Here is an 18,804-nt window from a genome sequence, read left to right as displayed (position 1 = left end):
TGTGTGTGTGTGTGTGTGTGTGTGTGTGTGTGTGTGTGTGTGTGTGTGTGTGTGTGTGTGTGTGTGTGTATAGTCCCAGAGTCTTTGTCCACACACACACAAAGTCTTCATCTTCAGAACACACAATATAAAACAATAAAATGAACTGACTGCATGATTACAAAAGTCAAAGACAAGTGCACATATAACAGATCTGATGTGCATTAATCGTTCCCGGAGCCTTCTGCAAACAAAATCCTGATGCCTCGCACACAGAAAGACATGATCAAAAACACATGGAGCTCTAAACTTAATTACAGCCAACAATACTGTTAAATCCTCGGACTCTTAGTCAGTCTGTCTGGCAGCAGTCACTGGTCTCTAACAATGAATGTGAATGAATGCAAAAAGACTCAAAAAGTCATCAAGCTAAACAAAGAAAGCAGCTTGAACCCCTCACACCAAACAAGTCCTCTACACTTGTGAAACAACTTTTCTGTGAAATGTAGGATCACTTTTCACTTCCTTTTTTTTTTTTTAGCTTTCGATACAGCAACACCATAAAGGGAATCGGGAGTTTTCTAGTAAACTACACAATAATTTCAATTATATTAACAAGAAATTATATGCACGCACTTCTACTACCACTACTTCCTGTTTTGAGGAAATTCATGATTGTGTCCAGCATTGTTCATCTGTTAGATTCTCAGACATGTTTCAGTTAGAAAACAGCAGATTTGTGAAACACAGTGAAGCACAGCGCACTCAGAAACATGTTACTGCTCCAAAATCAGACAGCAGATCACTATGTGTGTGAAACTGTAGCTCACATCAACCTCACAAGAAGTTTTTCTTTCATTTGCACAAGCGCAAAAAGAATATTAACTTGATAAACAAAGGCGACTCACCAGGAAATCCTCGGCAGGGAAACGAAGAGCTTCACTTCTGCAGTTGTGGTGTTCGTAGTAGTAGCAGTATTAGTAATACTGGAAGTTAAGGCAGCCGCTAGCCGATAGTAACAGTAGTGTGTATAACAATACTAGTGAGTGAGAACAGTTGCTTCCTGGTTCTCTCTTTGAAGCAACTCTTTATTCTTTCAGCCTGTTGTTGATTTCTGTCCCAGCCTGTTATTTCCTCTTCATAACTTTCTCTGATATCCTGTCTTCATCTGTACTTTGTTGTCTATTTTTTGCGCCTCTATCAGCTGCTTTCTCAGTTTGCCTCCGTGGGTCTTTCCTCTCTCCGTCTCTCTAGCTTTCTCCCGGCAGAAGCCCACAACAAAGCCCACGCTGCTCCTGCTTTTGCCATTGGTCGAAGCTGCTGCAAAGCTTCCCTCCCAATGAATGAGCAGGCGGGTGAGGGGTGAGGGAGGGGTGGTAAGATTTGCATAGGGGTTTTGGGAGGAGTAAAGAAAAGGAGGGAGGGAAGGAAGAGTGGGTGTGTGGAGGGAACCGAGTTGAGCCCTTTATTAGTGTTATCTGTAGGCTATATCGACAGTCTACATCAGTCACCTGCTTCTAAGCAAGCCTCTCGGGGAGGGGGGAGATGAGGGAGGGGACAGGGGTTAATGGTGGGGCTCCGGAGCGGATGGGGGATGGGAAAGTAGGGGTTGTAGGGGGGGGAAGAGAGGTTAACCTGGATCAGAATAGTCCTGATTGAGACGGGTGAAAAGGGGCAAACTCTTGGAGTTGGCGCACACACAAGCAAGCTCACACTCAACATAGAAACACACACACACACATACACTGTCGCAACCAAGGAGCACCCACACCCCCCACCAGTGTAACCCTAGCCTATTCAGACATTCCCTGATGAAAGATGGCCAGGTCCAGCATCAGGAAGCAGTGGCATAGTCGGATAGCACCCTCACTCTGGAACAATGCGGAACAGAGCAGCCAGAGGAAGCCAGCATGGGAAAAGTCCCTTCAGAGACAACTTAATCTGTTTCTAAAGGGAAAAAAGGAGTGCTGATGTTGCAGATTCAAGAAAAAAAATATTTTCTTAACTCTACAGCACTAATAGACCTATGTTCATTTGATAACATCATTGTTTTTTATGTCTGCTTTTGCAAGAATGCTTTCTTTCCTTTGCACTGATTGCTACTGAATGTCTAAGTCCAACATCTTCCTGCTTGTGTGCCCATTAAGCATACTGCGGGTATAAAGTGAGACTTAGAAATAATTAAAGATGTGTAAATCCTGTGCATAAGAATCTAAGACGACGAGAAGTATTAATTTGCCTCAAAACAAACAAAAGATGACTGCCGTGTGTCAACGTGTGTCAACGTGTGCTAACATGGCGACGAGCTCTACCCTTCATGCATTATTCAGAGAGAAGAGACAAATAAACTAACACAAAGACGCATCACACCAAAAGTAAAAAAAAAAAAACAGGCATAATGACAAATACTTACAGTACAAAAAGGAAAATAATTACACCCAATCTTGGCGTCCCCTGTAGCTTCTTTCAAAGTATGTAGCAGGGTCGCAACAGGAGAATTTTGATGAAAGCTAATGAGAATTTTTAAACGTAGTAGTAATTACAGAGTCTCTCACTCCTGTTCGCACATGCACAGATAATTATCAGCTCATTAACACCTCAACCAAGCCCTACTTATTCACTTATTCGCATCCAAACATGGTAGCTGTCTAGTGGTTTACATTATTCTTTTTTCTCCCCCTCTTCAGAGTGCACACAAAGGGAAAAAACCTCACGCACACACAGACTTGGAGATAGTTTCACTAAGAAAGGCTGAGACTCTGGTTTTGATCACACTAAAAACAGATGTTCAAAGCAGACGTTTTCTCTCTAAATACCTTTTTTTTTGTTGTTTTTTAGTTTTTGTTCTTACCTTCTGTTTTCATTCATTTTTCTAGCATATCCTGTTCTATTTTAGTCGCTGGTTTAGATTGTTTGTGTGGGCTTGTTAGTGTCACTGTTTGCGTAGCAGCGTTTTACCATAAAAAAAGCAGCACTAATTCACTACAAACCGTGAGTAAATCAGGAGCTTAAACAATGGCTGGCGGAGCAGCACTGTTAAATCACTCAGCTGTATTCATTTCAGATGGAAAAAAGAAAAAGTCATCTGGAAGAATTCAGGAGTTACAATGACATTTCACTGGAAGAATGCACAAAGTCTGCAGATGAGGCTTTCTCTGTCCTTCTGTTAACCCGTCTGTCACACTCAAAATTGCTTCCAAATGGAATAACTAACAATGGCCTCATTGCTGTAAAACTGAAGGGGACTGCTGCATGTTCACTCACTTGCTTAAACACACTAAACCACATAATAAAAAGCCAGGTTTTGTCAGTTCGGGGGTGTGTGTCACTTTTTTGTCACTTTCTGCAACTTGTCAGAGTTCATATGAATCAAGACGATTGCGCACTGGCTGTTTGAATTCAGTTCAATTCAATTCAATTCAATTAGCATCATTGTCAATGCCACAAAAACGACGAGACAGCGCAGCATCTCCATAAATTACAGCAGCAGTTAGGTGTGATATTCACACCTAAGAGTTCACGTTATAGTTTCCAGTCTTCTGAAGGTCTTTTTAAGTCTTTTGGACATTGGCCGCTTTTCACTCATTTTCCATCTAGTCCTTCTACCTGAACATTTTCACATTTATGTTTCTTTTGTCATTGTTTAGTCACTTAACTAACCAGTGAATCATTCAAGCACCTAACTCTAACCTAACCAGTTTATGTTTTGTTTTTCTACACATAACATAAAACTTAATCGAATTTAACAAGTTTTCTGTTATGTGTAGACATAAGACAGGTGTGTTGTGGTTATTGTAGGTACTTTGTTACTAGCAGGCTTTTATTTAAAAAAACAACAACATTTCTTTGGTTGAATTAATGAAAACTGCCAAAGATAACACAGTTTGACAGGAATAAAATAGCATTTTTGGGCCATCAAAGTGATTCCCGAAGAAATTTTGACTGAACATGTTGCATATCTAAGCATGGTGTGCAGTGTGTCCTTAAACAAATTGAGGAAACTGTTCAATTATAGGACAAAAGAAGATGTGGTAGGCCTAACAACTACCTACAGCAGATAAACAATATTTGAAAGTCATGTCATTAAGACATAGGAAACAATCCAGCAAAGACTTCTGGCCCTTCAGTTGATCCGTCCAGAAATGGTCTCAAGAGTGGCTGCCAAAGAAAGCATTATTAAAGAAAGGAAACGGGGAGAAAACGATGAGGTATCCAAATTACACAAGAACTGGACTGAAAATCATCGGCAGCAGATCTGAAATTTGATGGTAATTCCATGGTTCTGCCATGGTGTGGCTCTGTATTTCAGCCTGTGGTATTGGAAAGCTTAACAAAATTGACAGAATTACGCACACAGCCAAGCACCACCAGATTCTGATCCTCCACTCAATACCATCTGGAAAGCATCTGATTGGCAAAAGCAGCTGGCATCCAAGAGCATCAAAGGTCTGGAAATCTCCTTCAAGAAACCTGGAGAACTATTCCTGAAGACTAAGAAATGACAAGCTTACCTAAGAGAGTTGAACAATAAAGGTGATCATACCAAATATTACATTTCAAGCAGATATAGAATTGTACAGACTCTGTTTTTGCCTCATATACTGTATTTTCATTAACGTCTACACACATTTCAATAAATTGCTGTGCCCATTTCACACTTTTGTAGCAAACTATGAAGAAATGAGGGGGTGGCTTTCCCCAGAAATAAAGACTGTGGAAAACTCACATGGAGAACGTTACGTAACGATGCCATTTCTCACCTTTGGTGATTAATATTTTGCCAGCTTGAGTGTAATTCACAGAGCTACAGTGGGATTTAATATCTTTTTAGTGGACAGAAACACAAACAAGCTGCAAACGTCCCTGCCCCAGGACTGCAAACATGCTCTGACATGGCACATAACTGTTGTCATCCATCAGTTATGTGGACGACCCACAAAAAGACAAAAAAGAAAAAGACACACACATGCACACACCTCCCTATTAATCAAGATTCTTGCTTTATTCAGTACCACAAGCTTCTTCAAACAGGGAACACCAACAAGTGGCTAAAGGCGAGGAAACTGCTAGATGGGAGCTGATGACCTTAACAGCAAACATGGGGAGGATTGATATTTATTACACCTGCTAAACTTTGTTTAGAAACCCCAGTTTCAGAGTCAACAGACTACCTCAAGAGCCATTCGTCAACGTGATTTTGATGGATGGCAAGTGTCTAAATAGCAGCCAAAGAAACTAAACAGCTGAACTCTGAGCATTTTGCACTGGATAAAATCACATGGAAACATGCTACGTAACTGCTGAGTGTAATTAGCACGTAATGCACGCTGATTGATAGTTAATAGCTCAGTGCTGCCCTCACACTAATAATAGGAACGGAAGCTCGAATTCCCACAGACTCACACTAGGACTGTTTTGTCCCACATGCCTCCACAGAAAAACGACACAGTACTTAAAGAAGCAGCACAGTGTTTTTCTGTCTTTAGATGTTTCACACAAGCACGCGCATTTGACAGATCTTCACATAGTTGGCGAAGCATTTATAAATATTTTAAGTATCTTAACAGATGAATTTCTTGCCAAACTTTCCACATCATTAGAGCAGTCTGAAACTTTGGTCTATGCCTCTCTCTATCTCGTGGCCATGTCTACTTTGCAAAAATGTCACAGGGACTTACAGTACCGGATTAAATGCAAATGTTTTCAGATTTAATCAAACAAGCTTTCTAAGAAGCTCCCAGCAATTGAAAAAGCATTTTTAATAAGAATAAAGACTACACAAGTACTGAAAACTCATTAACAATAAAAATTTAAAAAAGCTACAAATCCACAAGATAGATCTTTAGTTTAAGTGGACGATTAAAGACACATAATTATTCAAACAAAAAATAATTATAGGCTTTGATAAAGATCTTCAACATTAATGATCTTTATGTTGTCATCTCCTGTGATATTTTTCCTCTCCAGTGTCCAGAGACATAAGCTCAATTTTCTCCACATACGCTGCACTAACGTTTAAGGCATTAGGTCTCATTGTACATACTTAATTCAGCGAAACAGGACAAATAAGTTCCCCCACATACAAAACCTTTCAGAGGATTATAAACTGAAATGTGTTCTTTCCGAGCGTACGTGACCAAAACTGTATCTCCGTGGAAAAAATCAATGATTGCCGTTTTGCTCTAGCTGCCACACAACTTTGTCACGTCTTCAAAAGGGCAAGAAGGAGGAAAGAGCAGACCGAGCTACCGCACATTAAAACAGCCTGCAGTTATGGAAAGCAGCGCTAATGTATGATAAAAAGATCAGAAACTGGAATCTGCTTAAGCTGAGTCTTCAGGGAACTCTGCAGACTCTGTGTGGAGGTCAGAGCGGTGGGTCATAACCCCGCCAACCGAGCCAAGTCAACACACACAAAGAACAAATACAACTGAAGCCTTGACATTCCTAAACTGGTTAGCTTTACAGATTTTTTGCACTTTTGTTAAACAACCTTGACTACAGACCAAGACAGTCCATTGTCTGAAAAGCTTCTGGTGCTGCATAAACTATATTGATTACATTCTTATATTTATTTATTACAGTTTAATACATTATTTCCAACTCCTGCTGCTTGGAGCTGATTAAAATAATTATTGTGAAAAGGCTCTGCAAGCACCGCCTGCTATATGATTTCAGACAAAGAAACCATCTTGAAATATTTGACCTGTTATAAAAACTAAATGAGTAACACTTAAGAACAGGGAGCAGTGATTATGACATCTTTTACTGGTAATAACATCATCATGATAGTGATACTTAATCCGAGTATTTACATTTTATTTTATTTCAGTTATTTTTATAATCTCATTACACTTTAACTACAACTTAATCACACCATATGAGGCTAAAGCTTCACCTCAACTGGCTCATTAAAATTAATAATAGCTGATTAATAATGAATTAACTTAAACCATTTTGCTCATAATGCTTGTGTAAAGTTACTAGATCAGGAATTATAAATATCGGACTGTTTTAAATGAGGTTTTGTTGTTTGTTTTTGTGAAGTATCTGAATATCCTTATCATTATATAAAACACTGTAACATCCTTAATGTAAATAACCAACCCACTGAAGGGAGAAGTTTTTTTTGTGATTGTTCTTAACTTCTGTTTTCAGCCATTGTGCTTCTCATATCCTGTCCTGTTTTAGTCACTGTTTCCGACTCTTTGCGTTGGTTCATTTGTCTGTGTTTATTTTACTGTTAGCCTCACTGTTTTACCATAAAAGCCTAACCGGGGGCAACATATACAAACTTGTGGCTACAAATCCTACATAGCCTACATAGCACAGGTCCATTTATTTTCTTGCTGCTTATCCGACCAGGAGTGCAGCGGGACTGCAGTCTATCCATGCTGACACTGGGCAAAAGGCATAATTCTTAATTCCCTTATATGGTTTGCAGCATTTGAGCATTTGTGAGAATAAATAATAAGACACACACACAGAAATGTATATTAGCTGTAATACAATCAACACAAAATGCATCTATTCCTCATCCTCACAGAGCTGAAGCTGACGGACCAGCTCACTCTCAACGTTCACACCACAACAAATTGAGTAACTGAATAAACGCAGTTAATTTCACTTAATCAAGTAAACGACTCGTTGCAAACTTAGCACCCTCACAGTTTGCCACAGATGATTTTTTATTCAAGATAATCCTGTTTGCGTCCCTCTGCACGTCTATGTAAATGCAGGGTACAGTTCCTGTTGTACACAGTGAATCTCTTACTAACCAATAAATAAAATGTCAACAGAAATATGAAGAGAATATGACGCTAATCTGACTGAAAGAGTTTCAAATGTTTTCTGATGCAAAGTAAAAACTGAAGCTCTGACAGAAAAACAAGGCACTCCTATTTTAAGACAAAGCCTGTCTGTCTTTAAAATGGCGAGAGCGAAACTCGCGCTTCTTCTCTCTATTTAAGTAAAAACCTCAAGCCTATTTAAAGAGAAGTGAAAGCACACAACAACTAGGTCAATACTTTGGTTTTTACAACCATGTTTCATGCACACAGTTATCTCTGCCACTCTGATCTCAATGTAATGCCACAGCTCCGACACACGTCAGCATTTATGCTCTGCTGCTCTCTAGAGGCCAAAACGTGTAGTGCCCGAGATCTGACCAAGATTACCAACCAGGAATAAATAATAGAAGGCTTGGTAATTAATTCCGTAAATTTGAGCCAAACTTCTCACATAGGAACCTTCCGTTCCATGATAACATGAATCCCATTGCTAAGATAAAATTACTGAACACAACAAACCTCTGCCTGCGTTTAATGACAGTGAGTGTTCAAAACATCTGGAAATTGTTCATCTGAGGACCATTCACAGAGAGCCAATTTATGGTGGGAAGCCAGTGGACACAAAGACACTGAAAGCTTCAGCGATCCAGTGGCTTTGAAACCAGGACCTTCTTGCTGTGAACTGTTAGCATCTCCCCCCCCCCACCAGCCGCCTAGTAGATACACCTATGGTATCAATTTCAAAATCCTACGTAGCCTTGTTCTTAAGTTATCGCATTCACAAGATTTTCAGGAAACTCAACCTCTGACCTAGAGGTCGAGGTCGCTGGCATTATGGTATCAGTTTGAATATCCCATGTCACCTCATTCTCGAGTTATTTATTTTAACTGTTTATTCACATAAACAGATTTTTTAAAAAGCCCTAAAAATGCATGAGAAAAAAACATATGAACCAAAGCAGCACTCACAGAAGTTTCCGGGTGGCTGCAGGTTGTGTTTCGTCAGGGCACACCAGCCGACAGGGAAGATGTCTCTGGAGTCGAAGGGGCACCAGTAGTCAAAGGCGCCTCGCCAGCCATCGAACATGACAAAAATCTCCTGACCTCTGACCTCACCCACTGTGGCGGGACAAATCAGGTAAGGGTTCTTCCTGTCCACTGCCTCTAGCTTCATACCAGGCTGAAAGTAGTTTTTGGCAGGGCTGGCGGGTTCCTAAAGAAACACGTAAATATACATGCAAATAAAATGAATCCTGCAAATCTAATGGAGCTTTATTTTAATGGCAGATAAACTGTGCAGAAGGTGAAAGTGAACCACGGAGCCCACATACGGAGTAAGATTTCATTGTGTGATTAAAATGGACAAAATTAACTTAGTAAAGGCCGTGCTGTTGTTTGAGCATATAAAAAAAAATCCCTAAAAAACTGTTTACTATTACAAATTTCTATCCAGTTTCTAAACATTATTTTCACTAAACATAGCTGCCCTCTTCTTTTTTGTCATTACCTTCTTAAAAGCCGAGGCTGGGGCCATCTCTGCACCGCTGAGCGTCCGTAAGAGGAACATGGGCCAGGAGGAGGCATTCATCCTGAAACCTGTACACAAGGCCAAAACAATTCAGTTTAACCTGATTGTTAATGCTGCAAATTACTGACCAGGACTTCTCTTCACGTTCACACTGGATTTCTACATGGTTCTTCCACAAATATGATGAAGCACCTTTAAGTGCAGGATATTTTTATTCTGTTTATTTTAAAATAGGACTCAATATCACCAAACTGCACTTAAAGACGAAAACATTTTCAAGGAACACTTGTGCTTTTCCTACTATTACAAGTCGAAACACACATACAACATAACATACACCCTTTTCCAACATACAGTCACTGGGAGAGTTCAATTAGGCAAATTAAGTACAAAATTATTTTGTGTATGCTCTAAAACTAAATAATACCGATCATAATGTTATGTTTTCAATGCATTATGTACATGCTTCTCATATTTTGTTAAATATATTTGAGTAAGTTTTTAGTTTCTAGGAACTGTAATCATTCAGATATTTCAATTTACAAACAAACACTGAACGTTACATGGAAGTCTTAATAATCCAAATTGTTCCCGGTAACAGCAGGAAGGCACCCACCGAGCGGCGGCTGCAGCATGTCTCCGTTCCTCTCGCAGGTTCCTATTGGCTGGATGTCCAACGAGTCGACCAGCCGCCAGAAATCGTTGGTGTTGTCGCTACCATCCAGACGCAGGCGTAGCCGAGTGCCCATCATCCCCATCACCGTTGCGATGCACACCGAGTTAGAGTTGCGAGGGTCCCGTGCTTCAAGTTTCATACCTGCCTTGAAGTCATTGGTGGGGGGGACTCTGGACTGCAGAGGGATACCAACAGACCTTCAGTCATCGCTCCTTGAACATGAAAGATGAGTCTGCTAATATTCCTCGAATGTGTACTGGCAATAACAACTACAAGAAAAACAGTTGTTAGTAACCGTCTTAGTTTTTTGTGACTTTTGCAGCCTGTGTTATTTAGCCCATCTGATTATATTTGACGCGGTGCCCGAGAACCACTTTATGTCGTTCAGTATACAGTACTGTGCAAAAGTCTTGAGCCACTTCCATTTCTTTTATTTTTCCTGGAAAACAGGAAAGAGGTGCAGCAATTTTTTGAAACATGTGCACACACACAAATGGAAACACAGTATATAAGACAAAAACTGAGCTTTTACAATTCTACCAAGCTGGAAAGCTAATAATTGGTATGACCACCTTTATTCTTCAGTACAGCCTGAACTCACTCAGGCAGCTTGTCATTTCTTTAAGTCGTCTTCAGGAATAGTTCTCCGGGTTTCTTGAAAGCTCTTCCTTGGATGTTGGCTGCCTTTTGTTCTGTTCTTTGGGGAAGGCAATCCATGACTGATGACTGAAACACTCATTGTTGTACCTCTCTGCTGAACTCGTCTGTACATGCTGTAAATGAGACCTCTTGCCACTGATTTTCAGTCCACTTCATGAGTAGTTTGGCATACCTTCTCCATGTTTCCCTATATTAAGAATGGCTTAACAGCCATTGGATCTGAAGGCTCAAGTCCATCTCTCAGGCTCTATGTCAGGTCCAGAATACAAAGAAATGAGAGGCAGAGGGCTCAGGAACAATCCTGTTGCACACATCCAGGTGATATGGATTGTGTGTTGCATGTAGATTGTGGTGTTTTGATCCTCAGTGACGTTGCTGCTGCTGCCACAGCGCTCTTTGATATTAATGCATGTAATGTTTGTAACTGTGATGTCTTTTTAATTATGGATGTATTTACTGACAGCTGAGGAAAAACACAGAAAACTTTCAAAAAGGATAACAAATGTTACAAACTGAGGAAATATTTAAGGTAAAAAGCCAGAATTAACTATTACGGTTCATATTACAAATTGTGCTCATATGTTTGGGAGCCAGTCAAAGTTTTTCTTACAGTTATGTCTGGAAGGTTACTTTCAAGATGTAATACTTGACCAGTTTTTCATTTTTCTCAGAATTTTACTTATTAGATTTTGATAACTTTTTATTTTTCTAACAATTTAAACTGATGACATAAAACTGAAAAATCCTTAAACCAGTGGGGTAAAGCTCATAAAAATGGGAGTTGTGCAAAATTCAGCTCTTTACTGGAAACCAATTCACTTGTCATGCATACGGCACCTTAACATTACATTTCAAACAATTCTATACTTTTAACTTTGTGGGAACAGTCTGGAGAAGGCCCTTTTCTTTTCCAGCATGACAGAGCCCCATTTGCACAAACAAAGGCCTTTAAAGGCATCGGTTGAAGTTTGGTGTGGAAGAACTTGAATGACCCTGACCTTAACCGCATCAAACACCTTTGGGATGAACTAGAACAGCCAGGCCCTTTTGCCAAACATCAGTGTCTGACCTCAAAAATGCTCTTTTGGATGAATGGCACAAAGTTCCCACAAAACACTCCAAAATCTTGTAGAAAGCCAGAAGAGTGGAAACTCTGCAAATAGGGACCAACTCCATATTAATGCCTATGCTTACTTCACAACACTGTGGATCATTGCATATGAAACAAACTCCACTCACAACACCGTGTTGACTGAAATGTTTCTTGTAAACAAATACTATATGTGGTTTTTTTTTTTAAATACACTAATCAGGAAGTACCTCTTTTGTCTGAAATCATCACAGAAAGTTTTTGTGCCAGGAAAGAAGCAATATGCTGAAAAGGGAAATTAATGATATGGCATCTTAAAAAAGCTTCTTAATGATCAAGTACCTGTTTGAAGCAAGAGGGCGACGCTGCAGTGGAGGACGTTTCTCTCAGATATTCCTCCCAGCTGAACGGTTCTGGCACAGAGGACGGAAACAAAACGCAGATCAGTCAGATACAGAACGGGTCAAAAAAGTGTAAAAAAATCACGTGTTAAAATAAAACCAATCAACAAAAAAACCCTTGTAATAACACTAAGGCTAATTTAAGTGAAAGGAAAAGAAGCAATCCCCACTTTATATTTATAAAAGCAAAGTAAAGCTTAGTCTGCGCAGGATGTCAGAAATACACAAAAGAACGTGAGTAATACTGTTAGAAAAGCAGGGGTGCTTTTGTTAACCTACCCCAGAAACTTACTAAAAAAAGACATAATGAGTTATTAACTGTGGAAGTGGTGACACTGCAGTGGCTGGATTAATAAAAAAAAAGGTTTAAATTAGACTGATAATGAGAGGGTTAACAAAGAGGAGTGACAAGGCAGAGATCTGCACAGCTAACCATTAGACTTGTCGAGAGCAGAGCCCGCTGTGATGCTGCTCCGTCTCTCCTTCTTCTCCTCCTTTTGATCTGAAATCAAAGCGGTGATTGAACGGCTCATCAGAATTATGGAGCTTCTGATATACAGACTTTAATTACTGTGAGAATGAAGGCATTGTAACAGTTCTCAAACTACCTCAAACATACCAAACATAAAAGACTCCAATCGTGTCTTTGTTAAAAAAACAAAAGAAAGAAAAAACAAAAGAAAATCAGCGAGGATTTTGATCGTTTTGGGATGTACCTTCTAGTTTGGGGTTTTTGGATCAAATTGGCACAAAGGCACTGTGCAGGCTTACCTCTGTGTGGCGTTCGGCCCATGATGACTTCTTCGGGTCAAGTCAGGCAGGCAGCTACCCAAACAGATGCTAGAAATAACACAGTCAAAAGAGTTCATCTCAGTAGAGATCAAATGTAACCACTTAATAGCCACAAGCAATTTCCGTTGAGGGTTTTCATGTAACATAAACTTATACTTACGACAACATTAGAAATTTGATTATTTCAGATAATTAAATGGAAAATACTCTGTACTAAGCCCACGTAACAACATTAACAGATTATAAACTTATTCTAAAAATGCGTCCACTTTTTTTTCCACTTAGAAAGCGGACGTTCCTCTAGTTTCCAGAATATTGGAGAATTTACTTTGGAATACTACTGCAGCTTTATAAAGCACTAAATAGTTTAGAGCTAAATTACATTTCAGATCTGCTGCTACATTATGAAAAGTCCAGACCTCTCAGATTGTCTGGAACATGTCTGCTTGCTGTCCACAAGATTAAAACTATACACCGCAAGGCAACATTCAGTTTCTATGAATTACAAACTGGAGGAAAAAAAGCTTTTTTTATTAAATTTTCTGTCCGTGTAGTAGTCCACTCTAATGTGTAATTTCCTGTTTCGTCTGTTTTATTTTATCTTGCACTCTGTTTCGTCTAAATCTTGTTGAAATGTCTTTTTAAGTCGTCTTTCGCCTTTTCTGTCATCTGTAAAGTACACCCATTTACCTCGTTGTTTAAAATTACTTCGCAAATAAGCCTGCTTGACCTTTTTCAAAAATGCTGTGATATTTTGCTCACTCTCAACAAATCTCAGGGAAAAAGACCAAAAATGAAAAATGACTCTATCCAACTGTGTAGCCAAAGCCTACTAACTTACTCCTGTTGTTGTGAATTACCTAAAAGCATAGTGAGCCGTGCTTTTGCACCAGGCGACCGTTTGTAACCATTACTTTGAGTCAAGTGCTTCTACAACCAATTGAATCCAAACATGGCTAAAAATAGTACCTACCAAACATAGCGTCCACACTTGTTTGAGTGCCACTTGTGGCACAATACAGACAAGTTAGGGAAGCACTGACAGAGCTGGATTAACATGTTTTAGTCATTTTATAGGATGAAAATCAGCCATTTCTCAAAGCCCTCTGTGTTATTTTTCTAACTGTAACCTATAATTTACCTAAACTTTCCACATTTAAATTTCAGGGGTCGTAGAGGATGCGCAAGAGCTGTTCATTGTGCAAAACAAACAATGAACTTCAAGCAGAGGCAAAGAGGTAAAACATGTCCAACAAATGCTCACTACCACTCATTTTAACTAGTTCAATTCCATGTGAACTCATCTGCTAGCAGCTTTTCAACCATTATTACTCCTTTTTCAAGAAAATCAAACTGTTACCACACTGCTTAAGCTCCGAATCTGGTCCAAAACCGAGCATCAATTTTAAGAGAAACTTCAGCACAGTGCCACTCCATGCAAATTCTGTACATAGCTACAGCTCAAACTGAAGAGAAGAAAAAAAATAATCCACAGCACACAAAAGAGACAAAAATACAAATTAAATCCACAAATCCAAAGGTTAAGATGTCTTCAGAAGCCTCACAATGTCTCCTTTCTTTGTGCTTCAAAGTTTTAGCATCTGCAATGTATTGTGGCCGACCCTCCCTCTGAAACCCCCCCTCTCTCTAACCCCCCCCCCGTGCAATGAATCCCACTGAGTCAGAAGAAGCCATAAAGATTCCAAGCTGCCATAAAAAGCCATTAAGACGTGTGGAAGTGGGATGTCTGCTGGCAGACATGAAAAGGATTCCAGCTCCAGACCAGTTCAGTGTTTGCATTGGTTTGTCCGCCTTCCTCAAGAGGGTCAGACAAAACTGCCCCGCAGACCAGGAAGCACTTAATTTTTACAATCTCCATTTCCACTCATGCAGCCACTGATCTGGGATTAGTGCGACGTTCACAAAACGGAACAGTGAGAAGACGTGAAAAAGCTGTAACTCTCACTCAACAGGAGCTGTCAAAGTGTTTGTCACTGATTTTATTTTTATTTTTTTATAAGGCACACATGTTTAAATTTAAAAAAAATCTTTCTTATACTACAAACTGATTTTTGACTGTGTTATGTTCACTGGTCACTAAATTATTAGGATTTCCAGTTGTGGAAGAAAGCTAGCAAAGCAATAACAGAGGAACACAGAAAGTTTGTTTTGTTTCTTGATCAAAGATAAAGGCGGCCAATAAAACAAATCTCAGTCATCTTCCCCCAAAAGCTTTTTCTGACTCTTAATTAAGAGTCAAAGATACCTTGTTTATTTCTATTAATAATTAATCTAACTTCTTTTTTTATTATTAATATTTTTGCTGTTCTTTTTAGTTTGGGAGTGAAAATGTGGAAAAAATGCTAAAAAAAACAAAACAAAACAAAGAAACAAAAAGTTTAAAACCAAAGAGTAATGTGGCGTAAAGGTTTGGGTTCTTATTATTATTTTACTTTTAATTTTTAAATAAAATTTAAAGCATCACAAAAGATTAAGAGGAAAAATAAACGTGAGAGCAAAAACATAGTGGATTACAGTGCAGTACAGTAACGCTGCACGTTCTTAACTGTAAACTGAGCATCTGGTAGTTTTGATTATTTCAGTTTTAACTGCATTTCAGAGACAAACAGAAAAAAAATAAAGTGAGAAATTATTTATCTGATGAAGAATGAAGACGGTTGCTCCACGCAACCGACTCTCAACGACCAAATGGGGGAAGGTGACTTGCTGATTATTAGATTATTAGATAACATAATAACACCTTTACTCAACTGTTGAATAATAACTTGGTTTTTTAATTATGAGGGATGTTTATTTACGCTGCATCACTGTCTTCGCTTTTTTTTTCTTCAATAAAATGTTACAAGAGTGAGACGAGCTTCCAAAACCGGGTTTGAAACCACGCTCTCGGCCTGGCCTGGTGTTTCCTCTGTGAGGCAGGACAGTTGGGAGACAGGACGGTGAAGGGATCACATTACTGCTGCTGGGAGGCAGAGGGGTGTGTGAGCCGCTGCAGGGCGTCACCTCCGCGATCATAACTTGGGATATCCTTTCAGACCCCATAACTTTAACAGCAAAATATTTCTTTTCTTCTTTTTTCCCCAAGTCAAACTGTTTTCGCAGCACCAGCATTAAAGATGAGTCGCATAAAATCTTTGAAATGGAACAGCATGCAGGTTTAGAGGAAACAATAAATAAAAAAAATTAAACGTGCATTGCTCTTTTTTTAAATTTGCAGCCTGTGAGGAGGGAGGAAGTTAAATAAGCTGAAGGTAGAAATTTAAATGTGAAGAAAAGTCTGTGACGCATTTTCATTTGGGTTATGGTCACATTTAGTGGGCGGGACAGTGCTCCTCACACGGGCTAAACACTGCTAACGATACACTGTATCCACAGCGGTGTTACCACAAGGCTGCAGGATCGCGCTAAACGGGTGTTTTTCTTTTCCTCCTCAGTTGCAGAGCAATCCTCTGCATTAGTCCAGTAAACAGAAAGCAAAGGGAAAGCTGCAGAGTTCTATGTAGCTACTGTAGGCAGCACCGAGCTGCCCGTCTGCACAGACTACAGTATAAACACGCACCGCTGTCCGACACTGCGTGCGCTAATAGTAGGAAAGCTGAGCGCTTTTGACCGCAGCACGGAAAACAAAACAACACACGAGACTAATAAAGAGGGATGAGCCGTACCAACCGTGTCAACTGGGTATTTTGATGCGAGACTCCTCACTTTCTATCAGATGCAAGCCGCCATATTCGCTGCAGCTTCGCGCATGTCCACCGCGCAGTGCTGTAATTCATTTTTTCTTTTTTTTTCTTCTTGTTAAAAAAATAACCAGGTTAGAGCAGGGGAAATATTAATTAGGCCTTGTATTAAGTAAGTATTGATTCATGTTGGGTATTTATATTAAACAGCATGTCACGTGGAAACGAAAATCTTTTTCTTTATGTGTATTTTTGTTATTGTGGCATGCTAATTATCACACAGGGGGTGATGAGAATAGAGATGACATGAAATGTAAGTGACGGAAGGTAAGCTGTGTTAATAATTAAAAAATGTTTTTAATCAATAAATTAAATTAGCTGAAAAAACACACGTAATCTGTGTTACAGTAACAACAGAGCAGTTACATTCAAAATTTACAATTTTGAATTTTGAATAATTTATTAATGTAAAACTATAAATGCGCTTTCGCGAAAATCATGCATTTTAAATAGTAAAATCAGCAAATGACAATGATGTGATTTGTGGTATATTATCAAAGCTGATATAATCATGGCTGGTTGAGAAGGAGTTCATTTTGTTTGCTTTGTTACTTCAGTTGTAACAACGTGTCTGTTTCAAACAGTTCAGTTTTCTAAAATTGCATTTTAATTGATTGTAACCAATATAATTAGGTAACATTTTGTATGTTGTATTTATTTGTGTAAAAAGTATTTCTAATAATGCTAATTGAACATTTGTCACTTTTTTGTTTTGCTTTTTTTAATTTCATGGGTATAAAAACGCCTTTTGGGTTAATTCTAGTACATTTCCCCCTTTTTTTTTCTTTCTCCATTTATTTATTCAGTGACTATAACAGCACCATACTATATAGGAGTAATGAATGAACTGTTTCTACCTGAAATGTAATGGAATAAGCATCCAAAGTAGTATAGAGTAACAGAAATACTCAACTAAGGTTCCTCAAGTATGTTTTGTGTACAGTATTTCAGTTAAATGCATTAGTTATGTAACACAGCTACAGATTTAAAAGATAGCTACATAATAGTCTAGAAATATTGTCACATGGCAGTAGTTTATAAGTGAAGATCCTCTTCCAGTTGTGACACTGTGGCAGAAAACAAACTCTTTCAAATCTCAGTATATGAACAGTAATTACTTTTCTCTCTCATAGTAATTGTGGTATGAAATCCAAGTGGCAAAGTGTTTTTTTTTCCTTTGTAAAATGGTTATGCACATTCACCAACCAAATGACACCACACAACATGTAACATAATAGTCAGTTGGCTACTGTCCATTAAAACATTTATAAAACTGTACTGTTTGAAACTGACACTTTGTCACATATCAAGCAACAAAGTAATTCAAATGTCATATTTCTCCACAGTAATAAAGCCCATGTTAATGACTGGGGTTACTAATTCAGTCATAATGTGCTAAAACAATGTAATGTGTTAAACCAACATATACGGTGCTGCTGCAGCAAACTGCAGGGCTGGCATTTAAAATTGATTTCATGTTTGCACTTTTACTTCTTTGTGTAGCAAAAGAAATAAGCTGGCCATTTATCTGGATGCTATTATGTATTCAGATTTAGTATAGACATAACAGTACAGAGAAACCTGTTTGTTTGTTTTAGTTTAATAGTTTATTGTAATATCTTTTTCTTTTACATAAATTTAGAAATAATCTCAAGCCTTGTGCTATAATTATTGTGGTATCTTGTTGCATTGGGAATTACTTTAATAGGTTTAGATTTTAATAAACAATCACCCCACACACTGTGATGCACTGGCAGACAAAATGATCCAATACAGGCACAGGTAGAGCTCTCAGTCTGAAAAAGGACAACTGGGGTTTGTAAGTCATTAACTTTTAGTATAACAAATGTTGCTCAGACAAAAAGGTAAGTAATTTTTTAAGGTACATTTAGCCTATATTTGCTGATATTTGCTACAGTTTACATAAATACACGCCTTAATGGCATTCCTCTTTCTCCATAAACTATTCTCCTCATGGCTACTGGACGGAAACTGAAAAAAACATTTATCTTATGAACACGTTAACCACATTTCCTCAGAAAAGATAAATCACACCTGCCAAAATGAACTCGAGAAGGTCAAACCGAGACCAGAAGGAGGTGTGTGTGTGTGTGTGTGGGGGGGGGG

At 38.8% G+C, this 18,804-nt stretch overlaps 1 protein-coding gene across 4 annotated transcripts in view; it reads right to left on the bottom strand.

Annotated features, from left to right (window-relative positions):
* The window catches only part of scml2 (Scm polycomb group protein like 2), a 27,138-nt gene extending 10,428 nt beyond the window's left edge, over positions 1 to 16,710 (bottom strand). For 2 of the 4 annotated variants that reach the window (XM_005943291.3, XM_005943293.3), the window contains exons 1-7: positions 16,607 to 16,710; positions 12,896 to 12,964; positions 12,558 to 12,626; positions 12,066 to 12,136; positions 9,914 to 10,148; positions 9,277 to 9,365; positions 8,739 to 8,982 (exon numbers count right to left, since the gene is read on the bottom strand). In XM_005943291.3, coding sequence (XP_005943353.1) covers positions 8,739 to 8,982; positions 9,277 to 9,365; positions 9,914 to 10,148; positions 12,066 to 12,136; positions 12,558 to 12,626; positions 12,896 to 12,917 — 730 coding nt within the window. In that variant the 5' untranslated portion in view covers positions 12,918 to 12,964; positions 16,607 to 16,710. Of the gene's footprint in view, positions 1 to 8,738; positions 8,983 to 9,276; positions 9,366 to 9,913; positions 10,149 to 12,065; positions 12,137 to 12,557; positions 12,627 to 12,895; positions 12,965 to 14,276; positions 14,510 to 16,602 lie in introns of those variants that run through there. The other 2 variants (XM_005943292.3, XM_042227460.1) reach the window with 2 other exon arrangements.
* Positions 16,711 to 18,804: the final 2,094 nt, after the last annotated feature.

Source organism: Haplochromis burtoni, unplaced genomic scaffold (genome assembly GCF_018398535.1).
Source record: "Haplochromis burtoni strain Fernald_Lab_line unplaced genomic scaffold, NCSU_Asbu1 Contig_262, whole genome shotgun sequence".
NCBI lineage: Eukaryota > Metazoa > Chordata > Actinopteri > Cichliformes > Cichlidae > Haplochromis > Haplochromis burtoni.
This window is presented reverse-complemented; position numbering and strand designations above follow the sequence as displayed.